This window comes from Gasterosteus aculeatus, chromosome 12 (genome assembly GCF_964276395.1).
Source record: "Gasterosteus aculeatus chromosome 12, fGasAcu3.hap1.1, whole genome shotgun sequence".
Taxonomy (NCBI): Eukaryota; Metazoa; Chordata; class Actinopteri; order Perciformes; family Gasterosteidae; genus Gasterosteus; species Gasterosteus aculeatus.
In genome coordinates this window covers 7,213,739-7,232,650 of record NC_135700.1, presented here as the reverse complement: position 1 = coordinate 7,232,650, position 18,912 = coordinate 7,213,739, and the positions used below count along the sequence as shown (strand labels likewise).

General features: G+C 46.1%; 2 protein-coding genes across 10 annotated transcripts; one reads left to right on the top strand and one right to left on the bottom strand.

Annotated features, from left to right (window-relative positions):
- The first annotated feature begins 1,799 nt into the window (after nucleotides 1-1,799).
- On the top strand, nucleotides 1,800-10,951 carry usp8 (ubiquitin specific peptidase 8). 2 transcript variants are annotated; one of them, XM_040166410.2, is made up of 19 exons: nucleotides 1,800-2,077; nucleotides 2,845-2,995; nucleotides 3,185-3,329; nucleotides 3,452-3,537; nucleotides 3,633-3,774; nucleotides 3,984-4,026; nucleotides 4,144-4,315; nucleotides 4,466-4,628; nucleotides 4,737-4,878; nucleotides 5,088-5,374; nucleotides 5,467-5,955; nucleotides 6,375-6,449; nucleotides 6,620-6,918; nucleotides 7,088-7,306; nucleotides 7,397-7,607; nucleotides 8,365-8,601; nucleotides 8,830-8,972; nucleotides 9,146-9,278; nucleotides 9,541-10,951. In XM_040166410.2, the coding sequence occupies exons 2-19, from the start codon at nucleotides 2,892-2,894 to the stop codon at nucleotides 9,697-9,699; spliced, it is 3,249 nt and encodes a 1,082-aa protein (XP_040022344.1). In that variant the 5' UTR covers nucleotides 1,800-2,077; nucleotides 2,845-2,891; the 3' UTR covers nucleotides 9,700-10,951. The 2 variants fall into 2 exon arrangements, with proteins under 2 accessions (XP_040022344.1, XP_040022360.1); XM_040166426.2 differs by having other exon boundaries at nucleotides 1,803-2,093.
- Nucleotides 10,834-18,298, bottom strand: LOC120811202 (uncharacterized). Of its 8 annotated transcripts, none has more exons than XM_040166454.2 (8): nucleotides 16,913-18,298; nucleotides 13,748-14,994; nucleotides 13,030-13,236; nucleotides 12,731-12,926; nucleotides 12,416-12,643; nucleotides 12,180-12,322; nucleotides 11,696-11,831; nucleotides 10,834-11,285 (listed from the first exon to the last, which is right to left on the bottom strand). In XM_040166454.2, the coding sequence occupies exons 2-8, from the start codon at nucleotides 14,971-14,973 to the stop codon at nucleotides 11,097-11,099; spliced, it is 2,325 nt and encodes a 774-aa protein (XP_040022388.2). In that variant the 5' UTR covers nucleotides 14,974-14,994; nucleotides 16,913-18,298; the 3' UTR covers nucleotides 10,834-11,096. The 8 variants fall into 8 exon arrangements, with proteins under 8 accessions (XP_040022388.2, XP_077941048.1, XP_077941047.1 ...); XM_078084922.1 differs by having other exon boundaries at nucleotides 11,696-11,771; XM_078084921.1 differs by having other exon boundaries at nucleotides 12,416-12,926.
- Nucleotides 18,299-18,912: the final 614 nt, after the last annotated feature.

Here is an 18,912-nt window from a genome sequence, read left to right as displayed (position 1 = left end):
TAAAAGCAAATCAATATTTGTATTGAGTGATGATTGTTCATGGGCAAACAGAAAGGTAAATAAGGACATTTAGCGAACGCACAAAGAAATGGACAATGAATGAACACGCAGAAAAAGAAGAGATGGGAGGATAAGAAGTCCCCCCGGTTAACGTCGTGCTGCACCTGGACTGTTCACACACTGTGCTGTTGACTGTACATTGTGGTCACATGTGGAAGCCTTCACGCGGTTCTCCACGGATTGAAAAGAGTAAAATCCTGCTGGATTCAAATGTGGATCGGGCACCTCCGTTGTCACCATCAAAATCTGTAAATACATATTGTTTAATATTTGTTTAATGTCATATGTCCATTTTTTTATTTAGCATTTCACTATTTTCACCAGACACTTTTCACCACGGAACTTTGTTTGTTCATACAGGTTGTCTGAATGACCAACGTGTTCTTTGAATATGAGAAATAGCTGCTCCACAGACTTTTGATCCGACTGAAGGCACTGAGTCCGGTAGCAGGCAATAAGAATAATTAATGCATAGTGTGTGTGTGGTGCAATCCACGCACATAAGTGATAAGGGATATAGAGCGGAACACACTGGGACCATTGTGCTCTTTATGTTCCTCCGTCTGGGAGTCTGACCCTGATGAAAGCAGGCTTAACCATAATTGCGTAATTGGTGTCATGACATCAAAGTCAAAGTGCATCCTAATGGACCATATTGTCTGTTTTTATTAAAATAGAAATAAAAACCATGGACTTGACATTTCAAACCCAAAGTCAGACACAATTCATATAGATTGGATTTGGCCACTTTGTTTGGTTTGACATTAGTAGGGGCAGAAACTACACAGGCCAATAATGAGACTTTCTGTGAATAGAGGGGAAAAAACTAAGCGTGGGTTTGAAAATATTTCTTTACAGGGACTGCAATTTTGCTGTGTTATGACTCACCTCAGGTTTCAGACTTTGTATTAAGACCAGCAGTATAAACCTGAGGGTGGATATTTACGGGGCAAACATTTGCTCGTCCCTTATTACTGAGTTGCCTTTGGCCTTTGGCCTGTGGCCGGCAGATCAGACAGGTCGTAAACCTTCTGGAAAGCTGACCTGCGGATGTGTGTGATCGTTCAATATAATAAAAAATAACCGGTTGATTTCTGCTTTAAAAAACAAATAAACAAACTCAAGCAAACAAATACCAAAACTCTGTTGGTGTATATGCAATGGACCAGGAAACATTTATGACTCTTTTTATGCTACGATGTTCCACGAACAGGACCAGAAGTGTCTTTTTTATGAACATTCACACTTGCTTGTATCCTTGCATTGATGGCCCTAAAGTATACGTCACTTCATAGTACTCCACTGTGTGGACCACATAAGACTGACCAAACAACACAAAACTCAGCTCTGACTTGTGTTGGTTAATATGTTTAACTTTGTTTTGGTCTACTCTGCAAATACCAAAGGTCATGCTTAGGCAGTGCGACTGGAGTTGCTCAATAGCACTTTAGATTGGTAATGTGGTAAAGGGAAGTGTGTGTGTAGAAGACGGGAAAGAAATCATAACTGAGCTTGGAACCGATTCAGAGGAAGCAAGAGAATACAAAAGTATACACATTCGGTTATTAGTCGGTAGAGCTCAGCTTGACTGTAGACTTTAGGTCAAAGTAAGATACGATATGATTAACACAAGGACAAAGCACACTGATCACAACACACAGACACACCAGACCGGTTTTGAGAACAATGTAAGGAATCTGAAAAATTCCTGTGACGACATTGACACACAGGGCATGTTCACTGACAAAACCACGGCTATTATACACGAATAAAAAGGATCCTGGAGATTGTGATAGTTGGAAGTACTGAGCCGGCGGTGAAGGACGAGAAAAAGTGGACAGTGAAGCAGAAGGATTCGCTCCGGGAGGTGGCAGCACGGCAACATTAAGGACACCAGCTGCCGCAGAACGACAGAGAAGAAGAAGAACGAGAAGAAGAAGAAGAAGAAGAAGAAGAAGAAGAAGAGACGAGGAGGAGGCGGAACAAGAAATCAGCTGTCAAAGAAGTTAGCCAAAGTGTAAGCAAACGAAGAGGTACTTTTAAAATGACCAGTGTCATCTATATCCAACCGTCAGCCAGAACGTCTGTATTGTCATTATTACCAGAGTGTGTCTCTTTACTGCCCAATGTGGTTGTAGCTGTGGCTGCCTGCGTTGCCGACGTTAGCTTCTTTCTTAGCCGACAACTTTAGCTGAGCTAACTGCGCGAGCTGTGAGCGCAGCTCGCTAACTGACGTCACCGCTAGCTAACGTTAGCTGACTTTAGCGCGGAGGGCAACAAAGCTAGGACTACGTTTAACTAGCGAGCTAACTTGTGTGTATATAAAAGCAATGGTTGACGTTGGATCTACGTAAACAACAGCATTAGTGGTTTCCGTCGGCTGACCAACAGGCATCCGGTGTTGTTATTGTTGTTGTTGTTGTCGTCGTCAATGTTGACACATCACGTGCCGCCACAAGAAGTCAGCTAATGCGAACAGTGAGAGCTATAACATGGGAGAGCTGGTGTAAAGGATCGGCAACAACTCGTCTTTCCGACCTGACTAATTGTGGCCATTTTTAAATGCTTCATGACAGATAAACGACAACAACAAGTGAGCACTCCGTGTGTTTACCCGACTGCAACCCCGCTCATATTATTGCAATGAAACGGCAATTGTGATACTAAATCCACGCTTTCTATTCTCCGTATTGAAAAAAAAAAAACACTTTTGGGAAGAGACGAGCTCGTTGGGTGTTGCGACGACCGCGTGTGTTTAATGTGTGTCCCGTTTGTGTCCCGCAGGGATGTCCGCGTCGTGTCTGCAGCGCTGACCGAGCACCGCCGCAGAGATGCCCGCCGTGTCCACCGGGGTCAAAGAGCTCTACCTGTCCTCGTCTCTGAGTGAACTCAACAGAAAGGCTGAGATCAAGCCGGACAAGACCAACACCAGAAGGTGACGTCACGTGTGTGTTTGTTTACTGCCCTAAACCCAATAAGTCATACAGTGAAACCACACAGACTGTCCTTAGGTGAAGGAGAAGAGATGCTGTCAGCATACCAAAAAAAGCCCCCCAGGTCAAATTAAGGGTTTTACAATAATAGCAATGAAATTGTTAATTGTTTTTTTTTATTGCTGTTGCAGCTATGTTCAGAGTTCCTGCAAAATCTTCAAGGCGGCAGAGGAGTGTCGTCTGGACAGAGATGAGGAGAAAGCTTATGTGCTGTACATGAAGTATTTAACAGTTTATGAAATTATCAAGGAAAGACCAGACTTCAAGCAACAACTGGTATACCCGATAGTTATCAAATTGTGTATTTCTTCTGTATTCTTTCTGTAGCGTCTTGCTGTGGAAATGTATTAAGAATTGTTTAATGCTATATGATTCTTCTCTATTCCTTTTTATCAAAGGAGTATTACATGACCATACTTGGGCCAAACAGCTTTAAGAAAGCCATTGAAGAAGCCGAGAGGCTCTCTAAAAGCCTTAAACTCAGGTTGGATTCGTCTTACATCGTTGCAATGTTAATAACCCATAAGCAGTAAGGTGGGAGTTCTTTCTAACTTAGTGTTTATGTTTACATTTGAACAGGTATGAGGAAGTTGAGGTTAGAAAAAAACTCGAGGAAATGGAGAGACAAGAGGAGAAGAAAAGGAGGGAGCAAATAACAGAGAAAGATGGTGGTCGAAGCTCTCCCAAAGTGTCCTCAGTAAGCAAGAAGGACAGCAAGAAGGTAGTGATGGTTTCTGCGTTTTCAAACAAACTCACTCATACACTGCCTGAATTCACAGTTTTCTAACCTAAGTTCACGTTATAACAGCAACACTACTATACAAGACCTATATAAGTGTAATTGTAAGTAATCATGTTTTATAATTGGCTTATTTTATATTAGAAACAAATTAACATTTTAACAACATAATTTTGGTGTGTGTATTTCAGGTGAAAGGACAACAAAATGAACTCAAGAATGCACCTTCAAAAGGTAAGTAGAATAACACAAAGAACTGTGATGACCCTATGAAGTTCCGAGGGTAAAATCATTCAAGGAACTACGAAATTCTATAGTTTTGTGTGATGATTGCATGACTTTATCTGGTAGCTGCAGTGCCAGCTGGCGGGATTTCAGCTGAGCGGCTTTTCCACATGATGAAGGACCAGACGATCACAATAATCGTCATGGATGCCCGCAGCCACAAGGACTTTGAGGAGTCTCACATTCAGGTCCCAGGGCAGACCTGTTTCAGCGTGCCTGAGGAGGCCATCAGCCCAGGGTGAGAGGAAATTACATGTGTAATCTGGTTTTAGAGGGATAATATGATCTATTATCTTGTTGTCAAGTTCATATTTCATTAACTCTTATTTCTTTTGTCTTTAACCGTCAAACAATGAGGTAACAAAAGTCAAATTTCTTGCCCTTTTAGAATAATTGTGAATCAGATTGAGGCGAAGCTGCCTGAAGTGTCAAAAGAGCATTGGAAGAGGCGGGCGTTCATGGATTACGTAGTCCTTCTGGACTGGTTCAGTTCTGTCACTGACCTCACACTTGGCACCACCTTGCAGAGCCTCAAAGATGCCCTCTACAAGGTAACTGAAGTGTGTGTACGTTTCAGTTGTTGTGGCAATCTTTTGTACATGCTTTATGTGGGACTCCGGAAGAACTTTCCTGTGAAGCACAACATTGTTTTTGCCCAGTGGGACAACATCACCATCCTGCGTAGTGAGCCGCTGGTGCTGGAGGGAGGCTACGAGAACTGGCTGTTGTTTTACCCAATGTACACAACCAACGCTAAAGTCCGGCCCCCCAGACAGAATGTCATCAGCTCCATCCCTCATTGTGAGTATTACCAGCACAGCATGTTGTTTTATAAACGCGGCTTATTTTTTACGAAACGATAACAGCAAGTTAGGTTAGTAAGAAGAAATGGTAAATAATTTTGTTTAGAACTTGTCTCTCGTCATAGTGAAGACTGAGGTCATGTTCACCGCAAAGTCTGTTTCTGAGCCTTGTGTTCCACACTGTGCTTGGTGTTTCTTGATGAACAGTGAACTTTAGCTACCCATCCCTTGAGGAACCAAAGCCACCAGCTCCACCTCAACCAGAGCCTGAGGTGATACTCAAGCCACAAGAACCCTCAGCTCCTGCGCCGGTGAACGGAGTTCAACCAGCAGAATCCCCCACATCGTACACCTCCACGGTTACCGACAGGCTGCCAGATGCTGTGGACTCCACCGTGCCAGGCGCCATACATCCTGGGCAAGATCTCAGTCAGAAGGGCACCGCAGCAGGCACGTCCACTCAATCACCTGCCACGTCCAAGGCCTTCCCCCAGGTACTTTATTCACCCCGATCACTCACACTCAGGACTCCGGTGTGCTGAACATCACTCATGATTTGTTTCATCCTCTTATTCTCTTGTCCCAGTTTGACCGCACCAAGAAACCCTCTGTCCTCGTGTCGAACGATCCCAAACCCTGCCAGAACGGGTCGGCAAAGGACTCCTCGCCGAACGGCCCGCTGGCCCCCGACCGCTCGGTGAAACCATCGCTCATCCCAAACGCTTCTCTGTCTAAAGAAGAACAAAGCCAGATACACTCCGAGGCGGTGGCAGTGATGGAGAAGGCGAAGCAGGAGCAGGAGAAACGCAAGCAGGAGCGCCGCGTAGAGGAAGAGCGACGGGAGAAGGAAAGGCTGGAAAGGGAGCAAAGTGAAAAGAGGAGGAAGGAAGATGAGGAGACAGGACCTCAGGAGAAAAAGAAACTGGAAAGGCAGAAGGCCGAAGAAGAGGAAGATAAAGAGAACAGGGTGTGGGACGGGAAAGAGAGGAGGGGCAAGGAGCAGAACTCAGACACTCCCTCCAAGAGTATGTCCCTGGACTGTCCTCCTCCCAACCACATTGTTAATGACATTAAGGTGAGTTTTCTTTAAAGGATTTTTTTTTTTAATTGAAATGTTTTTTTGTAACTCAGACTGGACATTGGGACACTAAGTGTTTGGTTGCTCAAAATGACAATTGCAGTTAAGTTTCTCTCTCTGAGGCTCACCCATTGGCTCGTGCTGTCCCCCTCTTTCCAATCAGACGGGCCGCCGTCGTTTCGCTGTCTGTCTGAGCTTAGTTCATGACGTCATGAACAATTTTATATTCGGTAGATGAAAACAACAAATGGGCAATTGGGTCTGCTGAGGACTGCTGTACACAAATGGGCAATTGGGTCTGCTGAGGACTGCTGTACACACAAGTTACTGGTGGCGATGTTTGAAAACTTGTTTTGTTTCAAATGTTTTTTTTCGTTCGGTGATGATGATGATGTGTTTATGTGTCCATCCCACAGAGGGAGCCTCTGACCCGAGCAAGGAGCGAGGAGATGGGCAGGAGCGTACCAGGCCTTCCAGTCGGTTGGATGAAGGTACCAGATGTTTAACTCTGTAATATTTAGAGCTATTTGGAGTAGTTTGAGATGAGTTAAATACAATGTTTTTAAAGTGTATGTTTGAAGTGAGAAATACTCATTTCTGCATGCCTTCTCCCTAAAAGACTCTTCTTTCTTTTCATGTCCACCCCTCCATTTTGGGTTAGTTCCTTGACACGGTGACCGGGACCTACCGGTACTACCATTCCCCAACCAACCGCGTCCACCTGTACCCTCCTGAGGTCACTGTTCCCCAGACGCCGCCCTCCACGCCACCCACAGTCAAACAAAGACCGACGCGACCGGCTGAGCCGGACACCAGCCAAGAACAAGAGCGGGAACAGTCTAAGCTGAAACGATCCTACTCCTCCCCTGATATCAGCCAGGACTTGAGAGAAGAGGCCCAGATGAAGGCTGCCACGCCGACCACTGCCGCTGTCATACCCACCATCAACAGGGAGACTAAGTGAGGCACACGGATGTTTAACTTCAGTCCCCGCAACCGTGATACATGGACAATGTCCTGCATCTAGGATCTGTTCTCATAATCAAAGTTCAGTGTGTCCTGTTGGACTCACTGTGAAATGCATTTCCTTTAGTCTGGTATGTTCTCATTGTGCCCCTTTGCCTTTCAGACCGCCTAATAAAGTCTACTCTAAAGTGGAGATTGTGCGGCCATCAGCTGCTAAAATTCGCAACCTGAATCCTTCATTTGGAGGTCTTGGTGCATCACTGACTGGCCTTCGTAACTTGGGCAACACCTGCTACATGAACTCCATCCTGCAGAGTCTATGCAACACTCCGGGCATGGCTGAGTACTTCAACAACAATTACTACCTGGAGGACATCAACAGGTCAGTGTCGGGATATGAAATGACTCACCATAAAGATTCCTGCAAAAGCAGACGTTTGACATCTGTACCTTTGCTCTGTTCCTCTGCCAGACACAACATCCTGGGCCATAAAGGGGAGGTGGCGGAGGAGTTTGGGGTGATCATGAAGGCCCTGTGGGCTGGCCTGTACAAGTGCATCAGTCCGCGGGACTTTAAGATCACCATAGGCAAGATCAACGACCAGTTTGCTGGTTGTGACCAGCAAGACTCCCAGGAGCTGCTGCTGTTCCTTATGGATGGGCTCCACGAGGACCTCAACAAGGTAGCACACACGCATCAGTGTGGCATCGTCGCATGAATCAAATATAGAGTGAATAATTAATATATTCCTTTTAACCGTGGCTTTGTATGGCTTGTCTTTACAATCCTTGTATGTTGCTGCCTGCTAACAATTAAATTGTAGTATTTTGTCATTTTCCTTCTTTTCGTTTATTTTCTTTTTGTTTAATTTTGAGAGCAGATTAGAGATACCTTTTCCCATGCTGTTTGAGGTGGTTCTTAGAAAAACGGGCAGCTTTGAGATACTTTGACAACTGTCTCCACCTGGGGTTGAATTCAAGTAACGCATTCACCGCAGTTTAATATTGAGATATTCACTATTCACAATTTTGTTGTCATTCAGGTTGTGAAGGCCGACTTAACAAAAACACACTGCGTTTCATTGGATTTCATCAACTTAGTGTGACGTTCAGACCGCTCAGCCCCGTCTTTGTCCACTGTTTCTCTCCAAACTAGATGATGGATCAGTCAATCTAACTAATGATATTTATTAGAAAGGGTTTACCTGCCTGTCATATCTTCATACATGTCATAATTTCTATTTGGGCTGAAATGCAAGCTAAGATGAAAAAGATCAGATAGATGTTGAATATGAAGTTTTTATCATTTTGAGATTTAGTCTGCGGTTCTTAATGCTAACTGCAATATTGTAATCATCACAAGTATGTTTATGCATCTGCCATGAGTCCTAAAGCAGCGTCCGTTCTTGTGTACCAACATTTCTCCCTCTGTGGTGTCAGGCGGATAACAGGAAGCGGTACAAGGAGGAGGAAAACGACCACCTGGATGATCAGACAGCAGCCGACCTGGCCTGGAGCAAACACAAGCTGCTGAACGAGTCCATCATCGTTGCCCTGTTCCAGGGGCAGTTCAAATCCACCGTGCAGTGTCTGACCTGCCACCGCAAGTCTCGGACATTTGAGACCTTTATGTACCTGTCGCTGCCGCTGGCCTCCACCAGCAAGTGTTCCCTGCAGGTCGGTCAGACATGAAACGTGGGCATCAAAGCCAGTTTTTCACCAGTTTATAATAAAGTCTAAGCGTGTCCTTTTAATTGAGGCAGGTAGCCACTCCAAGTAAAACAAATTTCGTTAACTGGTTTAAGGCTGTACTGAGTTTTTCTTGAAAAACACATAATGTTCCTGGGTATGAATCCTAAAAAGTAGCTACGCTGTAGTTGACTGATTTGTTCTGTTTCTTGGCAGGATTGTCTGAGGCTGTTCTCCAAAGAAGAGAAGCTGACCGACAACAACAAGGTGTTCTGCAGACACTGCAAAGCCCACAGAGATTCCACCAAGAAACTGGAGATCTGGAAGGTTCCACCCATTGTCCTGGTGCACTTAAAACGGTCTGTACTCGTGTTGGAGGAAGAGAAATGTTGTCTCTGCCTACTGATGAGCAGACGACTTCTAGCTTTTTTACTCGCTGCAGCTAAATACACACTTTCAATGTTTAGAAAATCAGTTTAGCATTTTTCTTACTGCGTGCTGACACTTTTTTTAATGAGCGTCATTTCTGCAGGTTTTCCTACGAGGGCAGATGGAAGCAGAAGCTGCAGACCCACGTGGACTTCCCTCTAGACACCCTGGACCTGGGCCAGTACGTCATTGGACCAAAGCAGACCCTGAAGAAATACTGCCTCTATGGAGTGTCTGTAAGTAAAAACTAAATTGGTTCTGAAGTATAATTCTAGAAAGAAATTTTAAAAAATGTATTTGTTTTATTTATATGGATGTATCCAAAAAAAATGAAAATGATAAATGAATACATTGTGTGTGTGGCTTTGACACAATTTGTCAGCATTTCATTTATCGGTTAATATCAGGGTGTCAAGAGGATTTTCACAGAGAAAGGATGAAATCCTTGTAATGATGTTCTGTTCAGACGAGCTTAACGCTCCTCTCTTCCCCTCCCAGAACCACTACGGGGGTCTAGACGGGGGCCACTACACCGCCTTCTGTAAGAATGCCCTCAAACAGCGCTGGTACAAGTTCGATGACCACGAGGTGACCGAGATCTCCACCCCCACCGTCAAGTCCTCCGCTGCCTACATCCTGTTTTACTCGGCGCTGTGACGGAGCCGTCGGACACCAAGAGAGAATGACACACCAGAGCAGTGACACAAGCCTCGAGGTTGATTCCCTTTTTCTCTCCGTAAAATCACAGCTGAGGACCCGCTGCAGGTAGTTGCAGGTCGACCAGTCGCGTACGAGGGCGCGTCACATCGGCGAGATGTGCGGACGCACAATGCTTCAGCTACTAGAGGACCTTATACCTGTTTAAAACATGCCGCCTGCTCATATTACTGATCATCTAGTGACTAAACAGATGCGCCAGTTACTCCGATTCTCGACGGTGTAGTTGTAGGGCTGACAGGCGGCTGGTGCTGTTGCACTGGACGTGGACGGCTGTGTCGCAGAACTGATCCGCTGTGTCTGCGCCGGGGTTAACAGTTAGACGCCATTTTCATACTTACCAATGCTGATGTTGCACATTCAAAAATGTAAATACTGGAGGGTGAGGTGTTAATCTGTTGAGTGACCAAATTAGGTCGTTTCTTTTTCTTCATAGTAGCATCCGCCACAGCATCACGTATTCTTAATGACAAACTGTTTTAGGGGTTTAACTCTATAGCCTTTTGATGTTTAACTTGATCTGAAAGGGGAGAGGAGCCTTCTGCATTATTCCTTAAGAGAGGAGGGACTTTGTTGCGTGTTCATATTAGCCATATTGTTGCACTTACACATTATGCAATCAGTTTATGTCGTCTATGCGGAACACTTATTTGGCAGCAGACATTAATACTCGCTTTAAAACACCGATGCCGAGTCGGTTTTTCGCTTAGTTCAGGCAGTGTGGGAAAAACCTCTGCTTCTATAAACTGTTGTAGAATGTGTTCTTTGTTAAACATACGTAACTTTTTACATTATTATATTCAAAAACAAACATTTAGAGGACAAATTACTGTGATAACACCCTTCTTAGCTGACAGGTTCTGAAAGTTTCCGGGCTGCTGTCATTTAGATTCATCTGATTTCTTTCTTCAGTTCTCACCTGGTAGAATATGAAGACTTGACCTTAATCACTTCCACAAAGGCGTTAGCGGCTGCATTTGCTGTCTGACTTCTGAATGGACCTGAGATCTGAGGCGACCGGTTTGACTGCCGGAGAAGTAGAAGTTTTATAGCCAAGCATGAGATCATATCCTGTTTTCTTTTTACTTGTGCGTGTTGATTTTATTTCTTTATGCTCTAAAACAACTTCAGATATAACAATTATATAACCTCAAACAACTCGTGAATATTTATTAAAACTGCTTCAAATGACTGTGCCTGAGTGACTTTCTTCTGTAAAGGCTGTAAAACAATACCGTCTATGAACATTGCAACGACAAAACCAAAAACCTTTGATAAAACCAGATCAAAGACGTTGAACCCGAGTCCCCTGATGGATCCGTCTGTGGCTGCAGAGCTCAGAGTCCGTGGATCTTTGGCTTTTGGAACGGCGTGCGGCTGTAGAGCAGCACGTAGGCATTGGGGGATTGGACGAGGCTGTCCCGTACCTCTCTGACCGCCGAGTCATCAAAACAGTGCCAGCATCTAGTGCAGGCGTTGTGACACAGAGCTGTGTAGTGGCCCATGTTCAGATGGCCTGTGTGGTTCTAGAAAAGGACGAATAACAATAGTTTTTGGTTTTAAAGAGAAATTGTGGAGAAAGTCATTGGCCCATAAAGGATCATTTCACACAAATATGCTGATTACTTCATCATTTTAGCAAGTGCTTCACGCAGTTGGAATTTTTCTTTCATCAAATGAATCTAAACACCACCATCCTCATCACTCTGCAAACCGTTGCCGTCCTGTGACAAACCATCTTAAAAGATAGATGAAACTAAGGGAATGAACTCCATAACGTCCTGTTCTAAAGGAATGCAGTAACCTTCAAGCCAAACGGCAGATTTGTGCATATTACATAAAGTCTTTAAAGTTATATTATGTTAAATTGAGCTTCGGTACTTAAAGAATCACTTCTTATTGTAGCACAATGTATATCACATGTATGTTTACTTACCACGACAGCGTACAGGCGGTATGAAGAATAAACGGTGCTCTGCACTGAGCTGGATAGAAACGGGGAGAGATTGAGTCTGGAGGAGAAGAACACATTAGTCCTCAGTTTCACCTGGTTCCTCCCCTTACAACTAAACCTGCAGGAGAGAAGAAGATCACATTGATTTAAGAAGATCATGTTGTGCCAAATGAACTTCCAGGGTATTAAAAGATAGTTTAATTAAATGCACTTCACTTATTCACTGAATGAAAATTACATGAGAAAGTGTCATCAAAGCTCACGAATAAAAGTCGAAACTGAACTTGGACGAAAAGTCCTTAAACATTTGCTTACGAAGATCCTTCAGACCTTTAAGGTCATTTTTATCAGTGATTATTTATGTTTCAATTCTCACGCGTTTGCTCCCAACAACTGAAGATGAATGTTATCAACCGGCTTCTCATGACGTGTTTCCTTTTAACAAACTGCTTCGGTGTCGACCCACCGTTTCAGGTGCAGCATGAGGATTTCCGGCGGTTTGTCCAGAGAAGTGTGGACCGCTGTTTCTCTCTTCAGGCCGCACGCCGAACACAGCACCTGCTCTGCCGCGGTCAGGACGGTCTGCCCGAAGAACAGCGACAGGCAGTCCTGCACAACCCAGTGAGGAAGCACACGGCAATAAATCCCCCCCAGAAAGGTGACGTGCGCACAGTGCAGAGGTGCGGAGCGGCGTTGGCGTACCTGGATGGAGCACTTGATGGTGTCTTTGGGGATCGGCAGTGACAGCACGGTGAAGCTCTGCGTGCTGCGCGTCTGGTGCTCGCAGTGCGTGCACAGGGTCGTGTAGCCCAGCTGGCCCTCGAACAAACGTGACACCATGGTGGTGGACTCCGTCGCCGCGGCCCCACAGCTCCGGTCTCGGCCTCGTCTCGTCCGCCGCGCCGAGGAGAGCACCTGGCGCCTGGCGACCTTGTGGACAGACACACACACGCAGACGGGTCCACTCACTCTGTGCCAGCGAGAGGCGGATGCGCGTCGCGTTTCGTGCTGCCGCACCTTTTTCAGCTCGTCGTTGAGTGCGTTGAGCAGAAAGAGCATCAGTTCCTGTGCGTCTTGCTGGGAGTAGTTGTCGAACTGGGGGAGCACGGAGCACATGACGGACCGAGCCTCCACGGGGGCACAGCTGGTGCCGCTTCCCAGCCACATCTCCTCCAGCAGGCGGACAAACATCTGGGCCACTTGGCACTGGGACCTGCTCCGACAAAGAGGTTAAGCAGCTGGGGAAGCACTTCAGTTAACAAGGGCCAGAAAAGGTGTGTGTGGGGGGGGGGGGGGGGCGGGGCGGGGGGGGTTACCTTCCCAGCTCCTTGCGAGTGTCCCGATGAAGGAGGTGCTCCACGAGGGGCACAGTGGAACACAAGCACTGTAACACGGCGTTTAAGTAGCACGAGTTGCCCGAGTTGTCCAACCCGCACACTCCTGCTCTGCCCCAGCCGAGCGCTGCAGAGCTGCAGCCCGGCTGCTCCGTTTCCACCGCCTGACCGGGACTGATGGTGCTGGTTCTGCAAGACCAGGGATCAGAAAGTGAACCCTTGTTCTTAATGTTGCACATTGCATCGCAATTAAATGGAGCAGCAATAGCTGTGAATTGAGTATATTTTCATTTTGGATGGAATTGAATCATAATTTAAAAAGTTTTTTGAAAGACAAAAACAATAACCAGCATATAAATTATAAAAGTCACAGAGTCACAGACCTTCTGTAACAATGATGATAATTATCACTACATCTTACACACAACTGTGCAAGATAATTACATCAACTGTGACTTAAGTAACAGACCCAAATCGTGCTTTTGTCCTAGGAAAATCTATTTTTGCGTCTGTTAATGCCACATTGAGTCACTCCAAAATGGTTTCAGCTGAACTCAATTGAATTGAATCCACAGTTGGCTTTGATGCAAATATATTTTTTGACATCAAACTCTTTCAAAAATAGAAGTTATCACTATCTAATACTGTGCCGGCCACCAACAGCTTGAATAGAAACACTAACAGAATAGAGAGAACAAACCTTTGCTTGGAATGATTTGCGAAACCCGTCTCTTGGCACGAGCGGCTGTTTAGTTGCGGCAGGACGGGCACTGTGACGCTGCTGTCCTCGGCCAGCCTGCAGGCCAGAGTTCTGGTGAACTCGGTCAACTGGACCTGGTTGGCTGAGCCCCCCCTCTGCAGAGAGTGCAGCGTGAACGTGTTGATGCAGATGACGTGTAGCGTCACCCAGAGGCCTGGCAGAAACACGTCCGCCGCTGACCCCTTCGGGTCTGAAGAGGGAAACAGAGCAGGTCCGGTCCAGCCCTGCAGGTGGGCCTCTCCTGGAGACGGCGAGTCCTCCGCTGGGCATGGGAGCAGATGGTCCACGCCTGGTGGGGACGAAGGTGTTCTTTCAGCAGTTGGGGCGAAATGAATATCCGCCCCTAAGCCAGAGAAGACGCCTGTGAGCCCCGACGCAGAGGCGTCCAGCTGAACCCGGTGCCTGTGGCCGCAGAACGGTCTCAGCAGGTATCCCACCACCTGCTCCACTACGGTTGTCCTCGTCTGCCTCTGGAGTCGCTGCGGGCAATACAGATACATGTTACAGATGAACCCGGAGCTCGTGTCGCAGAGGAGGGCGAGGTGCAGAGCGCAGGGATCCTGCTGGTAGGAGAGCCTGTACTTCTTCACCACCAGGTCGTGACCGGGCGTGTACAAGGCCCGGTAGCGCCCGGTCAAGTGGCTGCAGAACGCAGAGAGGGCGTCCAGCTTGTCTCCGTCCTCCAGTCTGGTCAGGGACAGGAGGTCGTTCTGGAAGCTGTTTCTCTTCAGGACCCCCTGCCACCCGTCCAGTTTCAGGGTCAGCTCGGAGCCGCAGCCACGGCCCCCCCCCACGGACAGGCCGCCCTGGAGCACTATAGAGAACCAGGTCAGCGCCTCGGCGTACTCCCCCTCGGAGAGGTCCGCGCTCTGCTCCCTGCTGCTGCTGCTGCTGCTGTGGTGGGACGGACGGCTCGGCCCTCTCCTCCGGACCAGCTGCCGGACGGCTCCTCGGTCCAGAGCTTCCAGCAGCAGCTCTCTGGCCGTGTGGTACACCTGGTAGGTGGGGCCGGTCCGACTGCTCGCCAGCGGCTTCACTTTTTTGGACCTGAATATGTTCGGTAGACAGAAGCTGTCCTTCGGGGGGTCTCCGTGCAGCTCAGCGACTGGGCGGCACTCCTCCGACGTCCAGGTGCACTCCGTCACTGACAGAGCCTTGACCTTCATCTTCTCGCCTCGCCGCTTGGCCTAAGGGAAAGACATCCGAAAGCATGAAGACCACAAAAAAAGCTTGTCGTGGTGGTGCGGCTCCTAACCTGATGAGATCGATGATGGAACGAGAAGATATCCAGTGGTGCTCTAGTCCCACTGGCTGCGGGATTCTGTGCGAGCTATACGTGTGCTGTATGTGCGTCTGTGTGGATCTGCTCTCGGGTGAAAAACACTGCTGTCGAGTTGAATCTCCAGAGATCCACTGTAGCCAGACAACAGTGTCGTGGCCAACTATAAACACAACACTTGAAGCACAGTGGGTCTTTTATTCTTTTACGTGTTTGTCTGGACGAAGAGAAACCGACCAAGACGTTCATTGAAAGTGGTGTTTTTTTTATCAGTTAGCTTCATAATGTAACTAATCATTTTAAGTCTTACCAAACTTTCAGACACTCCTTCAGATGGCACTTAGAATATTTAGTTTTAGTGTAAGAAATGCAGCAGCTTGTCTCCCAGATCCCGCCCCACTCCACGCAGCAGCCAATAGGATACGAAGTACCCGCAGGTATCAGGGGCTTCCTGTGGCTCTGCAATGGAGTCATTGAGTTCCAGCCCTCACATGCATTTTTATTTTGCAGGTGCGCTGAATTGGCCGTTTCTTTGCTGGAATGTTTTGCTGTTTGAGTGACCTGCCACTTTTATCCGTTAACTCTTTTTGATCTACATCTAAATAGAAATTGGAGCATTAAAGCAAATTGTATTTTAAACAATAGGTCAGTACCCTTGTTGTGAATTTGTTCGCTTTTAACTGTCTTAAAACTGCTGTTAAATCACATAATCATGTTGTGGTTAGTGTTTTGTTCTCCCTCTCTCCATGCAATCCCTTGCTGGCTCGACCACCAGTCTCTCCTGTGACGGTCTTCATTGGACGCCATCTTCCTGTCACAGCAGCCCATCAATCTTACGTGTTTGTTTACGCATTGCTCCGTTTCACCCGGCACGCATTGAAGTTTTGTATTATTAGCCATGTACAATAATCTTTATTTGGGAGCTGGTAGTTAATCTTCCTCCCCCTCCTTCTCTCCCTTTCTCGCTCGCTTGTTGAGCCCAGAAAAAGGGGCGAACTATAAAAGCTAAACAAGGCTACAAGTATACCTTCCAATAAAACATGACAAAAAAAAACAACCGAATCTTGTTGCTTTTAGCCAGTGCTGTCATACAGGGAGGCCTTTCTTTCTCGACTGCCCATAACATCTCTACACATTGTGGCCTTGGGACCGGCCAGTACGACGCATGGAGACCAGTGTCGGGTTTGATGGTTTGATGCAATCTGCCGGTTTCCCACCAGATATCAATGTAAATCACACAGTGCTCCTTTTAAATGTAATAAATCAATCCTCAAACAGCAGCTAGAGAAAGGAAAGCATTGCTCATTTTGACATGAGTGTAACATTTTTAGAAGCCATCACTAAGCCTCAATGCTGATGGCAGACACCAGAATGTCCACCGTTATAAAATAATTTTAAAATGATCCTGCGCATCAATTTTTACCTGGAAGATAATGACAATACATAACATTAACACGGTTTGAATGTATTGTGCAGCACTGGGGCGTCGTGACTGTCAGCGGGGGTAGAAGAATCACGCCATTACTACAAAGGTTCCGTAAGCTCTTTTGCATAAATCGGATCCACTTCTCAAAATATGTTAATCCATCAATATGAAAGGACATCTTCTTTCCTTCAGTGCAACCCTTGAGCTTCACTGCCTTCTAATTTAAGACCCATTCATTTACTGTGCCGTGTTCTTATCGCCCACACATTGGATAAGAAAACACACGGGAGGATTTTATTTCATGTAGGAGTCTCGAGAAATAAATATCTGGGCAATATTTTGCAGTGAAACACCACTCAGATAATCTTGTGGAAAACAAGAATTCCAGCACCGGACTCACTGTTTCTTGCGGTTTCCCTTCCAGCTCTTTAGCGCTGCGCGTCCCTCTGATTCACGTCCAATGAGCTGGGTGGGCGCGAATGTTCAGGGAACATTACTGCGAAAGCCAAGCGACATATTCATTGAAAAACTATATTTTACACAAAATCGGTAAAAGGTAGAGACCAAATAGATTTTAAACATACACACATTCTTTTGCAAAGGTAATGAATCTAGAATCATTTAGTACAGAGCCAAAGACATTGTAGGATAAGCTGAACTTTTTAAAAAGTCATTATATAGTATCATATGTTGATCAAGTCAAAGAAAAAATGAGAAAAAACGTCATAGTAAAAAAAGTTATAGTATGTCCAAAAACGTATAGTATAGTTAATCCGTTTAAGTGAATGATATTAGTAAAATAAAAGTCTAGTATAGCAAGTTTGCACAGAAAGTAATTTCATTGTAGGACTTAGTAAAGTGGAAATGTATCTCTCTCCGTTTGGAGGTTGCATCATGCGTTCTGTTGCACTAAATTAAAAACAACACCCTATTACATGCAGGTCTTGAATACTTGAACAAGCCTTCAGAATGACGCGTCTGTGAGGCCACTAGTTCACTCATCTTAACGTGTCATGTGTGCACTGAAGGATCGGTCTGTGACTGGATCACATTTAATTTGTCCTTCAACTGCCATAACCTATTTGACCATTTGAGGGCAGTGCAAACAAGTTAGAAAAAAACTGAATTGGTAAATCATCATGTTGTTTAGCAGAACATAACCTCATTGACTTGCCCAGCAGTCATGAAGCAACATTATTATTCATCTCTTTTGGTTTCCATCAACTCCCGAGGGACTTATCCATCATCTTCATGCTCAACTGTTTGTCCCGAGCACAGAAGAATCTAATGAGGCCAAAGAAATCGAATGCCAAAAACTGCATGAGCCTATAAAATACCACGTTGATGGCCTGGACTGTCTGTGACTTCGGCGCTAAACAAAGCTTTGAAAGTGCGTCTATTTATAAAAAGGTACTTTGCGTTCTAACTGCAGTACACAGCTCTGGATATGGACACACATCCTGACGCACAATGAGCAGCCTCAGGTTGCAGCAGATAAACGTTGGAGGTTTTACTCTACGCATGAATGTCAACCTGCCCGACGGACGCCAAGTGGCTCAACGCCACCACAGGTCGCTTCAGTCCTCCATTATGTAGCAGCTCCATCAGTCCCAACATCGGCTTTTAATTGGCCTACCGGGAGAAGGGAAATCCGGCGGCAAGGGGCGGCGCACCTTGCATCAGAGCGGGAGGATGGAGCGGCCTGTCGGAGGGGAGGATGAAGCCTGCGTAACGGTGATGCCAGTGTCGACATATGAGCAGAACAGCCGACAATTACATCAGAAGCATCGCAGCATTCTGTGGGAGAGCGAAGTTTAAAGGAGGACACGGGCGGCGGCGGCGGGAGTGAAACTAGCACGCGGCGCTGTGATGTTGACCTACATTTAGTCCTGAGACGCTCCTTTGATTCCGTCACTTGGCACAAATCGAGCACCTCGGCTTCCTTCGGGGTTTAATCTCGTCACAGGATTCCATTGTTAAGAGGAAAGCAGAGAACAATATAACATTCCTCCGAGCAGGGAGAAAAAGCCGAGACTCGCTGTGGATGATTACGGTCCGACCTTCCCCCTCGTTGGCTGCTGAACGGTCACATGTTGAGGCCTCAATAGCAACATTTCAATATGCTCTTCATAAAGATGGTTTTGCTCAATACCTAGTTTAGATTGAAGCATATTTGACTTCTACTTGAGAATGTTAACTGCTTAGAATGAGTTATTGCGCTTGGTTGGTTTTGGTCCGATCGGCATCTGCTCCAGTTCCCTCTCAGGCTCGTAGCGCTTTACGTTCCCAGTGAGGGAACATTTAGTGGCGTCACACCGGGTTACATATTCTGTTGACAATGAAAGGACCCGTTGCCATGTAATCCTGCTGGTTTCTCTACATTTAGCTGCGGACTCAGTT